This window comes from Salvelinus fontinalis, chromosome 17, assembly GCF_029448725.1.
Source record: "Salvelinus fontinalis isolate EN_2023a chromosome 17, ASM2944872v1, whole genome shotgun sequence".
Classification (NCBI taxonomy): Eukaryota; Metazoa; Chordata; class Actinopteri; order Salmoniformes; family Salmonidae; genus Salvelinus; species Salvelinus fontinalis.
Genome location: NC_074681.1, coordinates 14,173,548 through 14,187,976, shown reverse-complemented (window position 1 = coordinate 14,187,976; position 14,429 = coordinate 14,173,548). Strand labels below are relative to the sequence as shown.

Below are 14,429 nucleotides of genomic sequence, written 5' to 3'. Positions count from 1 at the left end.
CACTCTTAGAAAAAAGGGTTCCAAAAGGGTTCTTCGGCTGTCCCCAAAGGATAAACCTTTGTGGTTCCAGGTGTAATTTTGGGTTCCATCTGTGGAATGGGTTCTACATGGAACTCAAAAGGGTTCTTCTTGGAACCAAAGGGGTTCTTCCTGGAACCAAAAAGGGTTCTTCAAAGGGTTCTCCTATGGGGACAGCCAAAGAACCCTTTTAGGTTCTAGATAGCATTTTCCCCCTAGGAGTCTACATATACCTGTAGTGTATGGATGAATGTAATGTGCTTGGGGTTGTTCTGTCCTCTAAGTGATCCTGGTACTCTACTGAACAACAGAGTGCAACAATCTTTGTTACAGTAGCACTCTGTTCTGTTTGTACACTAGTTCTATGTACCATCTCAGCATGCCTTTCACCTTTACCAATAAGGGAAGGGGTCGGAAACCCTCGGGAAACATGACAATTATGTGTAATTCATGTCACTCCATTACTGACTTGGAGAAAACAGAGCTGGGAAATGTAATTACCTTTATAACTCTTAATAATATTCAACAAGACTTGTGCGTATGTTTTGTTTATGTAGGTTATATCAATCTGAATGTGTTAATTATTCCAAAGTTTTTGTGGATTAACAACTTGGTTGCTACGATTATTTGAGCCTGTTGTCAGTTTTGTTGACTACATTTTTAATCAGCATTTTACTGGATTAATCAACATAATGGTTTGACAAATCTTCCGGTCTAGTTATTGAGGGATGTTTATGAACTGTGAAAAGGATTTGTTTCAGTATATATGCATTTATTATGTGTGGTTTAAGAGGTTAAGTAAAGTCGTCTCAACTCAGTTCGATAGCATTTTGATCTACTTACATTTCCATTGCACCGAAACTGTGAACAGCGATATATTGACATATCTCAGATCATACGGTATTTACTACCTCTGTCATATCAAATGGTTTGAACTGCAAAACTATTCTGAGGAAAAAACAGCTTACTGGTGACAATCTTTCTCCTGTGCCTCATCTGAATGAGAATAGGCATCTCTCACAGGGGCACTCTGAACATTGTCAACAGTCTGTGTTACAACATGACTCCCTCCACTACAGTAGCAGTACAAGGGGAGGACACCAGGTAGTAATTAACTTGACTCCTGGGGTGTATTCAGTAATGTTAAACGTTCTGAATGTTGCTGAAATAGAATGAATAGACCTGACATAAGCACATCTGTTCTATACGATACATTATAAAATGTTCAGATAGAAATGTATCACCCTCCTTAACGAACCCCTTGTTTGTTCCCTGCTAGGTGTCCAGTGATGGGTTGTGATGGCCAGGGCCACACATCAGGGAAGTACACATCTCACCGCAGTGCAGGGAGCTGCCCCCTTGCAGCCAAGAGGCATAAAGAGTCATCCATCAATGGCCTCCCCTTCCCCTGGAATAAGGCCTGCAAACAGGAACTGCCCCACTGTCCCCTGCCCGGTTGCAATGGCCTTGGACACGCCAATAATGTGTTTGTCACCCATAGAAGGTTAGCCAGCATTCACTCCATTCATTGTGTCCCATACAATACTAATGAAACAAGTTTATTTTTAAGTTTGTAAGTGAAGTTTCTCATTATTTTTCATTTTCTTTGTAAATAGTTTGTCTGGATGCCCGCTTAATGCTCAGAGTATTAAGAAGAAGTTGACAGGAGAGGAGATGATGACTATTAAACTTCAAGCCAGCAGTGGTAAGCCATTATAATATGATTGACAAACATGTTGTTTGTGCTGGTGGACTGTACATGTATGCTTTGGCAGGATAATGTATGTTATGGAAATGTTCATCTCAGTACCATCAGAGAATGTTTAGTCCCCCTGCTAGTTGAATCACTGAAGCAGCAGGTTTAGCTTGATTTTCATGCGAGTATTTCCTATTTTCAAACAGGAGTCGACAACAACGATGACGTGCAACACTTGGATCATGAAATCAAAGAACTGAACGAATCCAACCTGAAAATAGAAGCTGACATGATGCAACTGCAGACACAAGTAAATATCCACAACTGTGATGATATGTTTTTTAAAGGATTCATGCCCGGTTCAGGTTGACAAGTTTCCCTCTCCCCTGAAAGCAGATTTCATCGATGGAATGTAACCTGAAGACAATTGAGGAGGAGAACAAGATGATTGAACAGCACAACGACAGCCTTCTGAAGGAGTTAGCTCACCTCAGCCAGGCTCTTATCAACCGTCTCACAGACATCCAACTGCCTCAAATGGTAAAGTGGGCCTCATACGAACCTCCTCACTTGCACATGTAGCTTTTATCAAATAAATACAAATACTGAGCTATATTGTATGCTAATACAATTATTTTGTTTAACAAGTAATCATTTATTTTCTCAGAAAGATAGGGGTCAAATTATTGGCACTCCTGTTTTCAGTACCTTTTAATGCCTCACCGTGCGAGGATAATGGCACTGAGCTTTTTTCTAAAATGTTTTATGAGATATGAGAACACATGGGGAGAGAGCTTAGACCATTCCTTCACATCTTTCCAGATCCTTGATATCATTCGTCTGCTCTTATGGACTGCCCTCAAATTCAAACCACAGGTTTTTAATGGGGTTCAAGTCCGGACACTGAGGTGGCCATTTTAAAATGTTGATTTTGTGGTCAAGTAACAATTTCTTTGTGGATTTTGATGTGTGCTTGTAGTTATTGTCTTGCTGGAAGATCCACTTGCAGCCAAGATTCAGCCTCCTGGCAGAGGCAACCCGGTTTTTGGCTAAAATTTCCTGGGCTGTATCTGAAATCTGGCTTGCCTACTAGTTACATAAACGACATACTGTGTACTAATCATACTACATACTATTTAGAACGTACTCCCTAGTAAAAAGGTATACTGTAAGCAACAAATATCAACATAATACTCATTCATATTGATAAGACGTCATCTAATGCCCATTCTCCCTTGTTCCCTACCATTCCTTCATTTTTGTAAAGTGTGTCCCCTATTCTGATTATCAGCTGTGAAAAGACGATTCTCTTCCTCAATAGTGTGCAGTGAATTCTAGATGAAAAGCCCAAATGAGTAAGACAACCTGGCATTTAAAGCATACAACATCAAAATGTCACATACTATAAAACTGCTTATTTTCGCATAACCAAAATGCCTACTATTTAGGACGTAAGTATAGGTGTTCGGACACAGCCCTGGAACTGGGTAAAGTTGATTATGCCGTTGACCTTAACAAGGGCCCCAGGACCAGTGGAAAGCCCCATAACATCAAAGATTCACCACCATATTTTACAATATGTTTGGGGGTATTTTCTGCTTTACAATATGTTTGGGGGTATTTTCTGCTTATGTATATCTATTTCGACGCCAAACCCACCACTGGTGTGCTGGGCCAAAGAGCTCTATTTTCATGTCATCCTACAATTTAAATGCCTTGAGTTTGCTAAACGGCATTGGCACTTGGATTGGAACCAGTGCTATGGTCAGATGGCTTGAAAATAGAGCTTTTTGGCCACGCATCTCACTATCTCAGTCTCCGGACTTGAAACCCATTGAAAACCTGTGGTTTGAATTGAAGAGGGCAGTGCATAAACGCAGACAAATGATATCAAGGATCTGGAAAGATAGTGCCATTCTACCCGCAAGGTGAGGTATTGATAACAGGGGTGCCAGTAATGTTGACACCTATCTTTTTGAGAAAAACAAATGACATTTTTAACAACATCTCTTTATCTGAGCAATTATGTAAGCCTAAAATAATATCATTTTTGAATGTTTTTGAGCATAGAATATGGCTCAGTACTGTATTATTTTATACAGTATTTTTTGCTCATCTTTATCAAGGGTGCCAATAATTCTAGATCGGGTTGTGTATCTATAGTGACATAAAATTATTATTGTCACTATAAGTTTCAGTTTGTGAACTAATATTTGAAAATGTTTGTGTTTCAGGGGCCCATCAGTGAGCATAATTTCGAAGCCTATGTGAACACATTAACAGATATGTACAACAGTTCTGAGCATGACTACTCTCCCGAGTGTAAGGCTCTCTTGGATAATATCAAACAGGCTATGAAGGGAATCCACGTTTAAGCTGTCGAGCCATCAAGAGGAGGTATCTTTGAGTTGGGATAATGGCACTGGATGGCTGTGTGCAGTGATGGCTTAGTTGCATGTATAAGACAAGGCTTTGGGAAATGTGTCGACATTTCACCGTTGAATACATTGCACTGAGACAATTACCAGCCAAAAATAATTTGTAATGTTTTTTAACGCTTCTGTATTCACTTGACATGTTTCTTCTGGTGAGATTTCTACCCCCCTTGCACTTAATTATTTTGAATGGTTTGCTTGATTTAAATCTGTATTTATTTGTTGTCTTTTTTATATTATTATTATTTATAATCCTTATTCATCAATGTATTTATTTCCACACATTTGTATTTATTTCTATCATTGTAAAATGCTAAATATTTGAAATCTGTTGACTAATTCTGCACATTGTAAATGACATTGAAGCACGTTCCAGTTTCAACCATAGCTCTCTTTCGTCATCTAGTGGTGGTTTATTTATATATCAGGTCATGTCATAATAAAATCATTTGTATCTCCCATGAAGGTGGAGAACTCCACCAGAATAATCCAGAATCAACATGTTTTTTAATTGTTGCTTTTGCTTTCTATTTAATATTCAACACTGAATGTATGGTAAGATCTAAAATGCAATGTTAGTGTACATCTCTTAATTCAACAATATGTTAAGTTGACTGCAATTAGGGGAATTGCTTTCAGCTGTTCGCAAAATGCAACATTATTTTATTTCATTCAATGAACTGAATGTCAGATTCAACTTGAGTGTGTCGCTCGAATAGAGCAACTGACAGCACTAAGAATAGAGCAACTGACAGCACTAAGAAAATTGAAGAATCCACTTTGACTTTTTTCTTAAATGATATAGATATTAAACTGCCTTCTGTGCACATGCTGTGTGTGCATATATGTGCCTACATGTAAATGAATACATAAAATATACAGTACTCTGTTTTGTGGTAGGACAGTATTATGTGGCTGGTGTCTAATTTATTGTACAGTACACTTTTCAAAGGAGAAAATGTTCTTAATGTTTATATGCCATTTCAAATCTTTAAGCATCGTCTCGGTACTGTAGCTGTAATCTCAAAGTCAGGTCTTGAAGTTTCACAGGTTAGGAAGTGTTAGTGCTTTTCTACTTTTTACTTCTCTTCGGCGTGGGAAAGCAGAAGTTGCTCGAAGAAACGTAACACCATCATACAAACATTTACTCTGGTTTAAGCTATTCTGACATACAATTTTAGCTAATATATACTTAATGGTGGTCAGTGTCATTTCAGTTTCTGTATGTCACATCAATTTCAAAATATCCCCCAAAAGCACTTGGTGGCGTAAATATTACTGCAGGTTCTTCAGGGCCAGATTCAATAAGCGTTTGCACCTTGGTAAATCAAGACCATATTGTCAATAATGGACAACTGTCAATAGAAATGTTCAGTTCATCACTATTATGAAGCAAAAAGAGACAAACAAACAATGATATTGTTAGTTCTTAACTGTTTATTTTCAATTGTTTATTATTTCTTTTTAAATTGAGTTGTGAATCAGTTGCACTTTTTTCTTTTGTATTTCAGATTAGTTCTATTGCCCTGGGGTTCCAGAAAAAGAGTACGCTTTCTTTGTTTGTAAGCATTGCTCTTGATGTCACAGGAAAATGTTATTATTTTGACGTTTGCATGGGTTGATAGTCTTATCAAGTTACAATAAATTGAGTTTGACTTGGCCTGCTACACATGTCCTGAGGAGGAATTGGAAGTGCATATCTGCAAAACAAAGCCAAATTTAGGACACTTGTTGAGGAAAATACTTTATTTTATCCAAATACTCAACTCATTCTAAAGAATTGTAATCTTTAAAAATGTAATCATTGACAGTTTGTTTAACTTAATAATTGTGTTAATTGATCATTCGTAATATTTAATTCACATACCACACATTATTTGCTCAGGAAGTTTCGTGAAGAATATTTATTTTTCTCTGTTTAGTATTTGATGTTTTGTAATGTGAACTGGATTTTTGTGGAATGATATTAGTATGATGAAACTGTATTGGACATTTTCATTAATGTTGTTTTTTCAGTTCAAGTAGTTTGTAAATCGAAGGTTCCTATTACTTTTACTATTTCATAAGCAGATATGCGCTGTGCTGTACAGTTTGTGTATGGTAGAAATAAAACTTTTTAAATGGTTGTGTGATTCTCAGATGTAAAGTAGTATGTTGGCAATGCCTTGCAGCACAAATAATCTTCTTTTTAATTGAAGTCTACTTAACACTATTATATAATCTCTCAAAATACATTTGAATGCGATTTAACAACTGCTCCTCGGGCAGTAATTATCTACTAGAAATGGAGAAGAAAATATTGGACGGCTCAATATTGGTTAACCCAGAATTTCCATATTGGTGCCTCCTTTTCATCTCCATACTCTCATTGTAGCTTCATGAGATTGATACCAGAGTATGACAAGTCTGCCACCTGGTGGCGGGTATCAATAAGACAAGACATCTCAGACGAGAAAGTAGGCCATCTGTGTAATAGTTAAATAGGCCTATTCTTTGCGCATTGTTGACCATTTTGTTGCGGACAACGGAGTATATTAATTGAAATTCAATCAATTGACAATCCTCATAGAATAGTTTGTTTATAATACAGTGTGTTATGTTTATTCACAATGAAGTTAAGACTAGAGTGAGCAGCAGGCCTTGCCAAGCAGCAAGACTACAACAGTGATAGTTCTCAAAGAGTACAAAAGCAAAGAGCAGTAAGAATCAACCCATTTGAACTTGTCACCTTATGTTGAGGTTTCTTGCTAGCTAAGCTTACATGACATTCAGATACAGTTAGCAACTTAGCGGTTTACACTTCAGCACACCTCATAACCAAGTATAGGCCAGCTATAGGTTACTGCCAAAATAATGGAAACACAAGTAAATGAGGGATACAAAGTATATTGAAGGCAGGTGCTTTCACACAGGTGTGGTTCCTGGGTTAATTAAGCAATTAACATCCCATCATGCTTAGGGTCATGTATGAAAGTGCTGGGCAGGCCATTATTTTGGCTACCATGACTATGCCCCCATAGGACGACAATGCATTCATGCAAAGTGCACGACTGGTCACTGAATGGTTTGATGAGCACGAAAATCTATTGCCAAGACCATTTCTGTCACCAGATCTCAACCCATTGAACACTTATGGGAGATTCTGGAGCGGCACCTGACAGCTTTTTTCGCCACAAATGTTTCTGTGGAAGAACGCTGTTGTATCCCTCCAATAGAGTTCCAGACACCTGTAGAATCTATGCCAAGGTACATTTAAGCTGTGGTGTCCCAATGCCCTGTTAAGACATTTTATGTTGTTTCCTTTATTTTGGTAGTTACCTCTACATTATGGTCCCATGTACCTCAGTTGGTAGAACATGGTGCTTGTAATGCCAGTGTTGTGGGTTCCATTCCCACGGGGGACCAGTATTAAAAAAGTATTTAGATCAATCCACTCACTACTGTATGTCACTCTGGATAAGAGCATCTGTTAAATGACCAAAATGTAAATGTAATTGTTATACCTTTGATGAATAAGGAGAATGGACAAAAAATGCATAAATGAAGAGAACAAGTCAAACCATGCAAAACCGTTTATTTTGTTAAAGAAAATGTATCAGTCCTGAATACTTTGGCAGCAAAACAAATACTCCATGTTGATCTATACAAATAGCCTTCGAGTGACACGCCTCCATCCCTGCACCAGCCATTTGGTGGTGGAAGCAGTGTGGATTCCTGAGACGGTGTCGGTCAAGGAGACCAGAGGCTGGCTGTGAGGGTGGGCCGAAGAGGTGGTCGCTCCCTGGAGGGCCCCTGGAAGGTCCATATGTGTCGCCTCAGGGTCCATATATGACACATATCCTTCCACCGCCAACATATCCCTCCACCTCAGTGGAAGGGGGTGTTTCAGAGGGGCGGGGGCTGCCTCCTGGATGGGCTTCGAGGTTGGCTGGCTGGTTGCTGAGGCGAGGGCGGCGTGGTATGATTGGACCTCCAGAAACGTCCTCCTTACATGCATCTCCTGCTGGTGTCTCTTCCAGGTCGGGGTCACCGGGGTCAGGGGCATGTGGAGGGGGGAATGGTCCAGAGAGGAGCTGGTCTGGGTGGGTTTGGTACCGTGGGACTCGGCTGGCTGGGGAATAGTGCTAGTGTTGCTGGTGGTGGTGGGAGTCTTCTCCACAGGCCTATTGTCAGGGGACCTGTCCTTGGGTTTGGCTGGGTCTGTGTCTGCAGGGCTCATGGCCTGAGTCTCCTCGCTCTCCTCCCCTGGTCTTGTCTTGTCACTCAGCCTGAAACACAACTCTGTGTTTTGCTGCCCTCGTCCAACATAGTGGTTCTTGCCTATGATTTTCCCCATCTTGCCGGAGGCGGGGGTGTCTCTGCCCTTCAGTCTCACTGGCAGCAGCATCCTGATGATGGAGATCATCAACACGGCAATCCTTCAGCGTTTAAGGAGGGCCTTAGATTAGAATACATTACTTTACATTAGATTACCACCAAACCCCACAAATCATGACAAGGTGTACGTCCAAAATGGCACACTAACTCCCTATATGTTTGACCAGAGTCCTCCTTTATGGGCCTGGTAACTTGTACAGACCTTCTGTTGCACATTGCCCTCCAGGTGTCGTTGCTGCCAGCGGTGCAGGACGAGAGGCTCACCTTTCCCCGGCACCACCTCAAACAGCTCTCTCACCATAGTAATCTTTCTCACTGTCATCAGTGTTTGAATGGTCTACGCGGTCTGAAGTTGGAGTCTTGGAGTGGACAGTGGAGTTGGAGCCGTTGATGCCGTGTTTGCAGTCAGGTAAAGATGTGACAGTAGAAGCAGCCATGGAAACAGCCACAGAGTCCACTTTGTCCTCCATCTTGCCTGTTTTGTAATGACCAATAGCAAGCAGACGAAGGCAGTACTGGTATTCCAGAGGCAGCGGAGAAGCAGAATGAGTCTTCTACCTCAAGGAGATGGGGGAGGCGTTTCGGGAGTAGCAGGAGGAAGTGCAGGAGATGTGCGTGGAGCTATGGTGTCTGCCGTCACCCTTATCACCTCCTGGTAGCTGGAGACATGGCCTTGGCTTCAGTGTGGCTGGTGGGCTAGGACTAGCTGGTTGCCTGGAGCTACCAGGTGGACTATCCAATGGTGTAGGGACTATCCAGACTACCGCACAGGATCTTCAACCTGTCAGGCTGCAGCGGTCATTTCTGTTGTTTGTTACAGTGTCTGTCACTAGATCTGGAGGACCTAGAAGATATATAATGGCTAGAAGTTCTAGAATGTGTCCTAGAAAGTGTTTTAGTTCTAGAAGATGTTCCGGGGGAAGTCAGAGATGTAGATACAGGAGGGCCTCTCAGAGCAGGAGTCTGAGTCAGAACCAGAGCTGCAGGAGAGGTCAAAGTTCCCCTCAGTAGTCAGGATGTCTATCTGTAGCTTCTTCATGCCCAACCGCCTCTACAGCGCTGGAGGTATTTGTAGTTGAGGCTGACGCCCTCTGTGAACTTGTTTACCAGGTCTCTGCAAGATAAAATGTATGTTATAGCACATTTCTTACAACAAATGCTGTTCAACGTGCTTAACAAATAAAACAAATTACAATTGAGTAACCTAAGAAGGTAAGACTGGTGCTCTGTCCCAAATGGCACCCTCATCAAAATTGGTGCACTGTGGGTGGAATAGGGTGCTATTTGAGTTTAAATTCTGAATTATTCAATGGTTATCAATGTTGTTTTTTATTCACATGAAACATCACTTTGAATTCACAATGAATTATGACAAAGGAAACTTACCAAGCCAATCTCGTTGTAGACCTTATCCTGTAGGAAAAAATGCAAAATTGGCTGTAAGGATGTTGAAATACACACTTAAGGACCAAATTCTGCCTGTCTGGCTGATTGGCCCGCTTCGAATACCGGTACATAAAAGTAGTCGTCGTCGCACTGTAGGCTACTTACATCGTCTTTCTACAGATGGATGGCCCAGAAGAGGAGGATGGAGAGAAGAAGCACCAATAGTTTGAAGGACCCGGTGGTCCCGTCTGAGACCAACTCATCTGACGCTGGGAGGAGCTGGGACACTCGCTTACAGAGGTCCAGGTACTCGAATGAATTGGCGAACATGATTACTTTTCCAGTCACACATCACCACGACCATGCACTGTATGATTAAAGGATCGGCAAAAATGCGCACGGAGATTTAGCTTCGATCCAGTGGTGTTCTGGTGGTTGCGCGTTCTTTACCAAGAGGGACTTGGGGTTGAAGTGATAAGCAAAGTTACTGTTACGGCGCTGTCCGATGGATGTAGTGAATCTGGACCATGGTGGGGTGTAGTTGAACACATGAATGGCGGGTGCGAGCCAAGCTATTACGGCGCAATAATGGGTGTTGTGCGTTAATATGCAATGAAAGGAAACAGTTCTGGTACCCCAAAAACTACGTTTAGACCCACCTGTGGTTTCGACCTAGCCCCCAAAAATCTCTAATCTAGTCTATGGCCCAAATATTCCTCAAATACATTGAGCCAATGCTAGTCATAGACTAAGGCCTATTCTACTGCAATTCACAATGTTCTACTCTAATTAATCGTGTATTATACCCGAAGAGTAAAATCCATAGGTATTTTGTTTATTTATTTTTTAACTACACCAGACAAGAAGTTCCCTCACGGAAAATAAAGTTAATTGAATTATTTTATCGTTTGGGGTGAGGATTCCACAAAGCAGATACAACATCGCCAAGCACCTTACTGGTCGTATGCCAACAGTGTTAGGTTATTCTGACAAACTGATGTGACTAAATAAAATGGAGAAAAAAACTGTTTATTGCAGGAGCAGTACAGGTTTGAAGAAATAATTATACCAAATAGTTAATCATGTAGGCTAAGTTATATCTAAGTTTATCTAAGTTATAATTGAACAAACACAATACACAGATCAAAACCAACTGTTCCATCAACATTTTTAACTAAGATCACTGGCACTTGAAGTTGATTTACAGCGTTCCACAGCATGTGATGTTAAAATTCAACAATAGCTGGAAGCAAAGCCGCATGGCAGCATGTTATAAGCTTGAGAGCCATACTGTATTCAGCGGAGCCTGCAGGCTAGAACCAGAGCTATAGTGGTCACCATGAGGATGAGAAATATAGCCTTCAACAGTAGGTACCACACCATCACAACATCTAGAACACCTGAGAGAGAGATAAAGGGAGAGCAAGAGCGAAAGAGAGAGAGAAAGAGATCATGTAGAAAAGAGAAAGAAAGAAAATAAAGAAATGTCGAAAAGAGAGACAGACAGGAAAGAGAGAGAGAAATAGAGACATTAAAATCATTGAAAAGACGAGGACATTTTTCTCATTAATATCATTGATGCTGGGTGGTGAACTATAGATGCTGGGTGGTGAACTTATAGGGCTGCTAAACCATGTGGATGGGAAATAACATCTCACCTTGTCTGGAAACCCCAACCCTATCCACCTCGCAGGGTATGTGCTTTGGCTCTACTGTGGGCTCAAGGGTATTGACAGAGGGCCCAGAGGTAGGGAGGTCTAGGGGGAAAGAAACTGATCAAAACATTTTAAACTCAGCAACAAAAGGAACGTCCTCTCACTGTCAACTGCATTTCTTTTCAGCAAACTTAACATGTAAATATTTGTATGAACATAACAAGATTCAACAAGTGAGACATAAACTGAACAAGTTCCACAGACATGTGACTAACATAAATTGAATAATGTGGCCCTGAACAAAGAGGGGTCAAAATCAAAAGTAAAAGTCAGTATCTGGTGTGGCCACGAGCTGCATTAAGTACTGCAGTGCATCTCCTCATGGACTGCATCAGATTTGCCATTTCTGTGAGATGTTACCCCGCTCTTCCACCAAGGCACCTGCAAGTTCCTGGACATTTCTGGCTCTAGCCCTCACTCTCCGATCCAACAGGTCCCAGACTTGCTCAATGGGATTGAGATCCGGGCTCTTCACTGGCCATGGCAGAACACTAACATTCCTGTCTTGCAGGAAATCACGCACAGAACAAGCAGTACGGCTGGTGGCATTGTCATGCTGGAGGGTCGTGTCAGGATGAGCCTACAGGAAGGGTACCACATGAGAGAGGATGTCTTCCCTGTAACGCACAACGTTGAGATTGCCTGCAATGACAACAAGCTCAGTCCGATGATGCTGTGACACACCACCCCAGACCACGACGGACCCTCCACCTCCAAATCGATCCCACTCCAGAGTACAGGCCTCGGTGTAACGCTCATTCCTTCGACGAGTAACGCGAATCCGACCATCACCCCTGGTGAGACAAAACCGTGACTCGTCAGTGAAGAGCACTTTTTGCCAGTTCTGTCTGGTCCAGCGACGGTGGTTTGTGCCCATAAGTGATGTTGTTGCCGGTGATGTCTGGTGAGGACCTGCCTTACAACAGGCCTACAAGCCCTCAGTCCAGCCTCTCTCAGCCTATTGAGGACAGTCTGAGCACTGATGGAGGGATTGTGCGTTCCTGGTGTAACTCGGGCAGGTGTTGATGCCATCCTGTACCTGTCCCGCAGGTGTGATGTTCGGATGTACCGATCCTGTGCAGGTGTTGTTACATGTGGTCTGCCACTGTGAGGACGATCAGCTGTCCGTCCTGTCTCCCTGTAGCGCTGTCTTAGGCGTCTCACAGTACAGACATTGCAATTTATTGCCCTGGCCACATCTGCAGTCCTCATGCCTCCTTGCAGCATGCCTAAGGCACGTTCACGCAGATGAGCAGGGACCCTGGGTATCTTTCTTTTGGTGTTTTTCAGAGTCAGTAAAAAAGGCCTCTTTAGTGTCCTAAGCTTTCATAACTGTGACCTTAATTGCCTACCGTCTGTAAGCTGTTAGTGTCTTAACGACCGTTCCACAGGTGCATGTTCATTAATTGTTTATGCTTTATTGAACAAGCATGGGAAACAGTGTTTAAACCCTTTACAATGAAGATCTGTGAAGTTATTTGGATTTGTATGAATTATCTTTCTTTTTTTGCTGAGTTTATAAAGATACATACAGATGTGTAACCGTCTGGGTAATCTGCGTGCTACAAGGCTGCATTAACACACTGAGCTGAAGCCTAGGTATTAGCTCAGGGTGATACATAAATATTCAGGTCTATGACAATTGTACACATCACACATGCCTAAATGTGGTATGTTTTTATTTGACTCTTATTATTGATATTGATTATTGTACTATAATGTTGAGGGAGATAGCACACAAGCATTTCACTGCCCCTTTTACACCTGCTGTAAACTGTGTATGTGACAAATAAAATTGGATTGGATTTTGATTTGATCTTACCTCCCACTGTAATAACAGCTGTGGTGCCCAGGGCATCAGGTGGTTCTGTCCTACAGCTATAGTTCCCACTGTCCTTCTCTCCAGCTCCACTCACATGCATAGACAGAGTAATGTTGGGCAGGATGGAGCTAGCGTTAAGTAGCACCTGGCCATCCTTCCACCACTGCATCGCATGGCTGGGCTGCAGGCAGACAAACTCACAGGCCAGGCTGAAGCTGTGGCCCGGCCGGATTGTTTGATCTACATGGGCTGAGTTGATGGAGGTGTAACAGTGACCTATAAATCCCAAAACATCCACTTGTTATAAGATAACACTTGTGTTAAGCGTGTTATAACCACTTATAAGCTTGTTATAACTACTTGTTAGGCTATAAGCAAAGACTGTCCAAGCTCTATTTCCTATTTATCCATCCTATTCATCCATTTGAAATATGACAAACAGAGAGAATTGACCTTAGAAAGACAACATACTCCTTTCCACTAAAAGCCTATGACTGGCTGTGCCTAGACTTACCTCTTACTTGGACCAAGAGAAAAGCTATCCTTAAGATCAAGCACATAATGTCAATCAGTCCCGTTTGTGATATATGTCAGTCTGTCCTTTTCACAGCTTGATGTGCGGACTGAGTCCCTTCAGACACAGAAAGGCAGTGTGGAAACTACCTATAGGGTGACCTAACAGTTACTCAGGAAACGCAGGTCTGAGTAGCTCTCATGATAAACCAGCAGATGGTTTGATAACACTGACCAACAGATCACATCCTCTTGCAATTCATTCTATTGCAAACTTGCAAAGTTTAAAGTGGAAGTTTAAAGGAGTATATTTTCCTATACAGTAGGGTCTATGACAGTAGAGAGAGAGAGGCAGACAGAGAGAGAGAGAGAGCTTCACATTCATTTGTTCTCTCTCTTTGATGTTTTCACCTTTGAGTCCCCAGGTAAACATTTCCCCTGAATCCATCTTTACCAGGCTATTTCTA

At 41.7% G+C, this 14,429-nt stretch overlaps 1 protein-coding gene across 9 annotated transcripts in view; it reads left to right on the top strand.

The window, feature by feature from the left end:
• Positions 1-6,274, top strand: part of LOC129813748 (suppression of tumorigenicity 18 protein-like) — a 64,234-nt gene extending 57,960 nt beyond the window's left edge. For 8 of the 9 annotated variants that reach the window (XM_055866237.1, XM_055866238.1, XM_055866233.1 and 5 more), the window contains 5 exons: positions 1,298-1,522; positions 1,635-1,723; positions 1,921-2,024; positions 2,108-2,254; positions 3,949-6,274. In XM_055866237.1, coding sequence (XP_055722212.1) covers positions 1,298-1,522; positions 1,635-1,723; positions 1,921-2,024; positions 2,108-2,254; positions 3,949-4,089 — 706 coding nt within the window. In that variant the 3' untranslated portion in view covers positions 4,090-6,274. The remainder of the gene's footprint in view (positions 1-1,297; positions 1,523-1,634; positions 1,724-1,920; positions 2,025-2,107; positions 2,255-3,948) is intronic. The other variant, XM_055866234.1, reaches the window with a different exon arrangement.
• Positions 6,275-14,429: the final 8,155 nt, after the last annotated feature.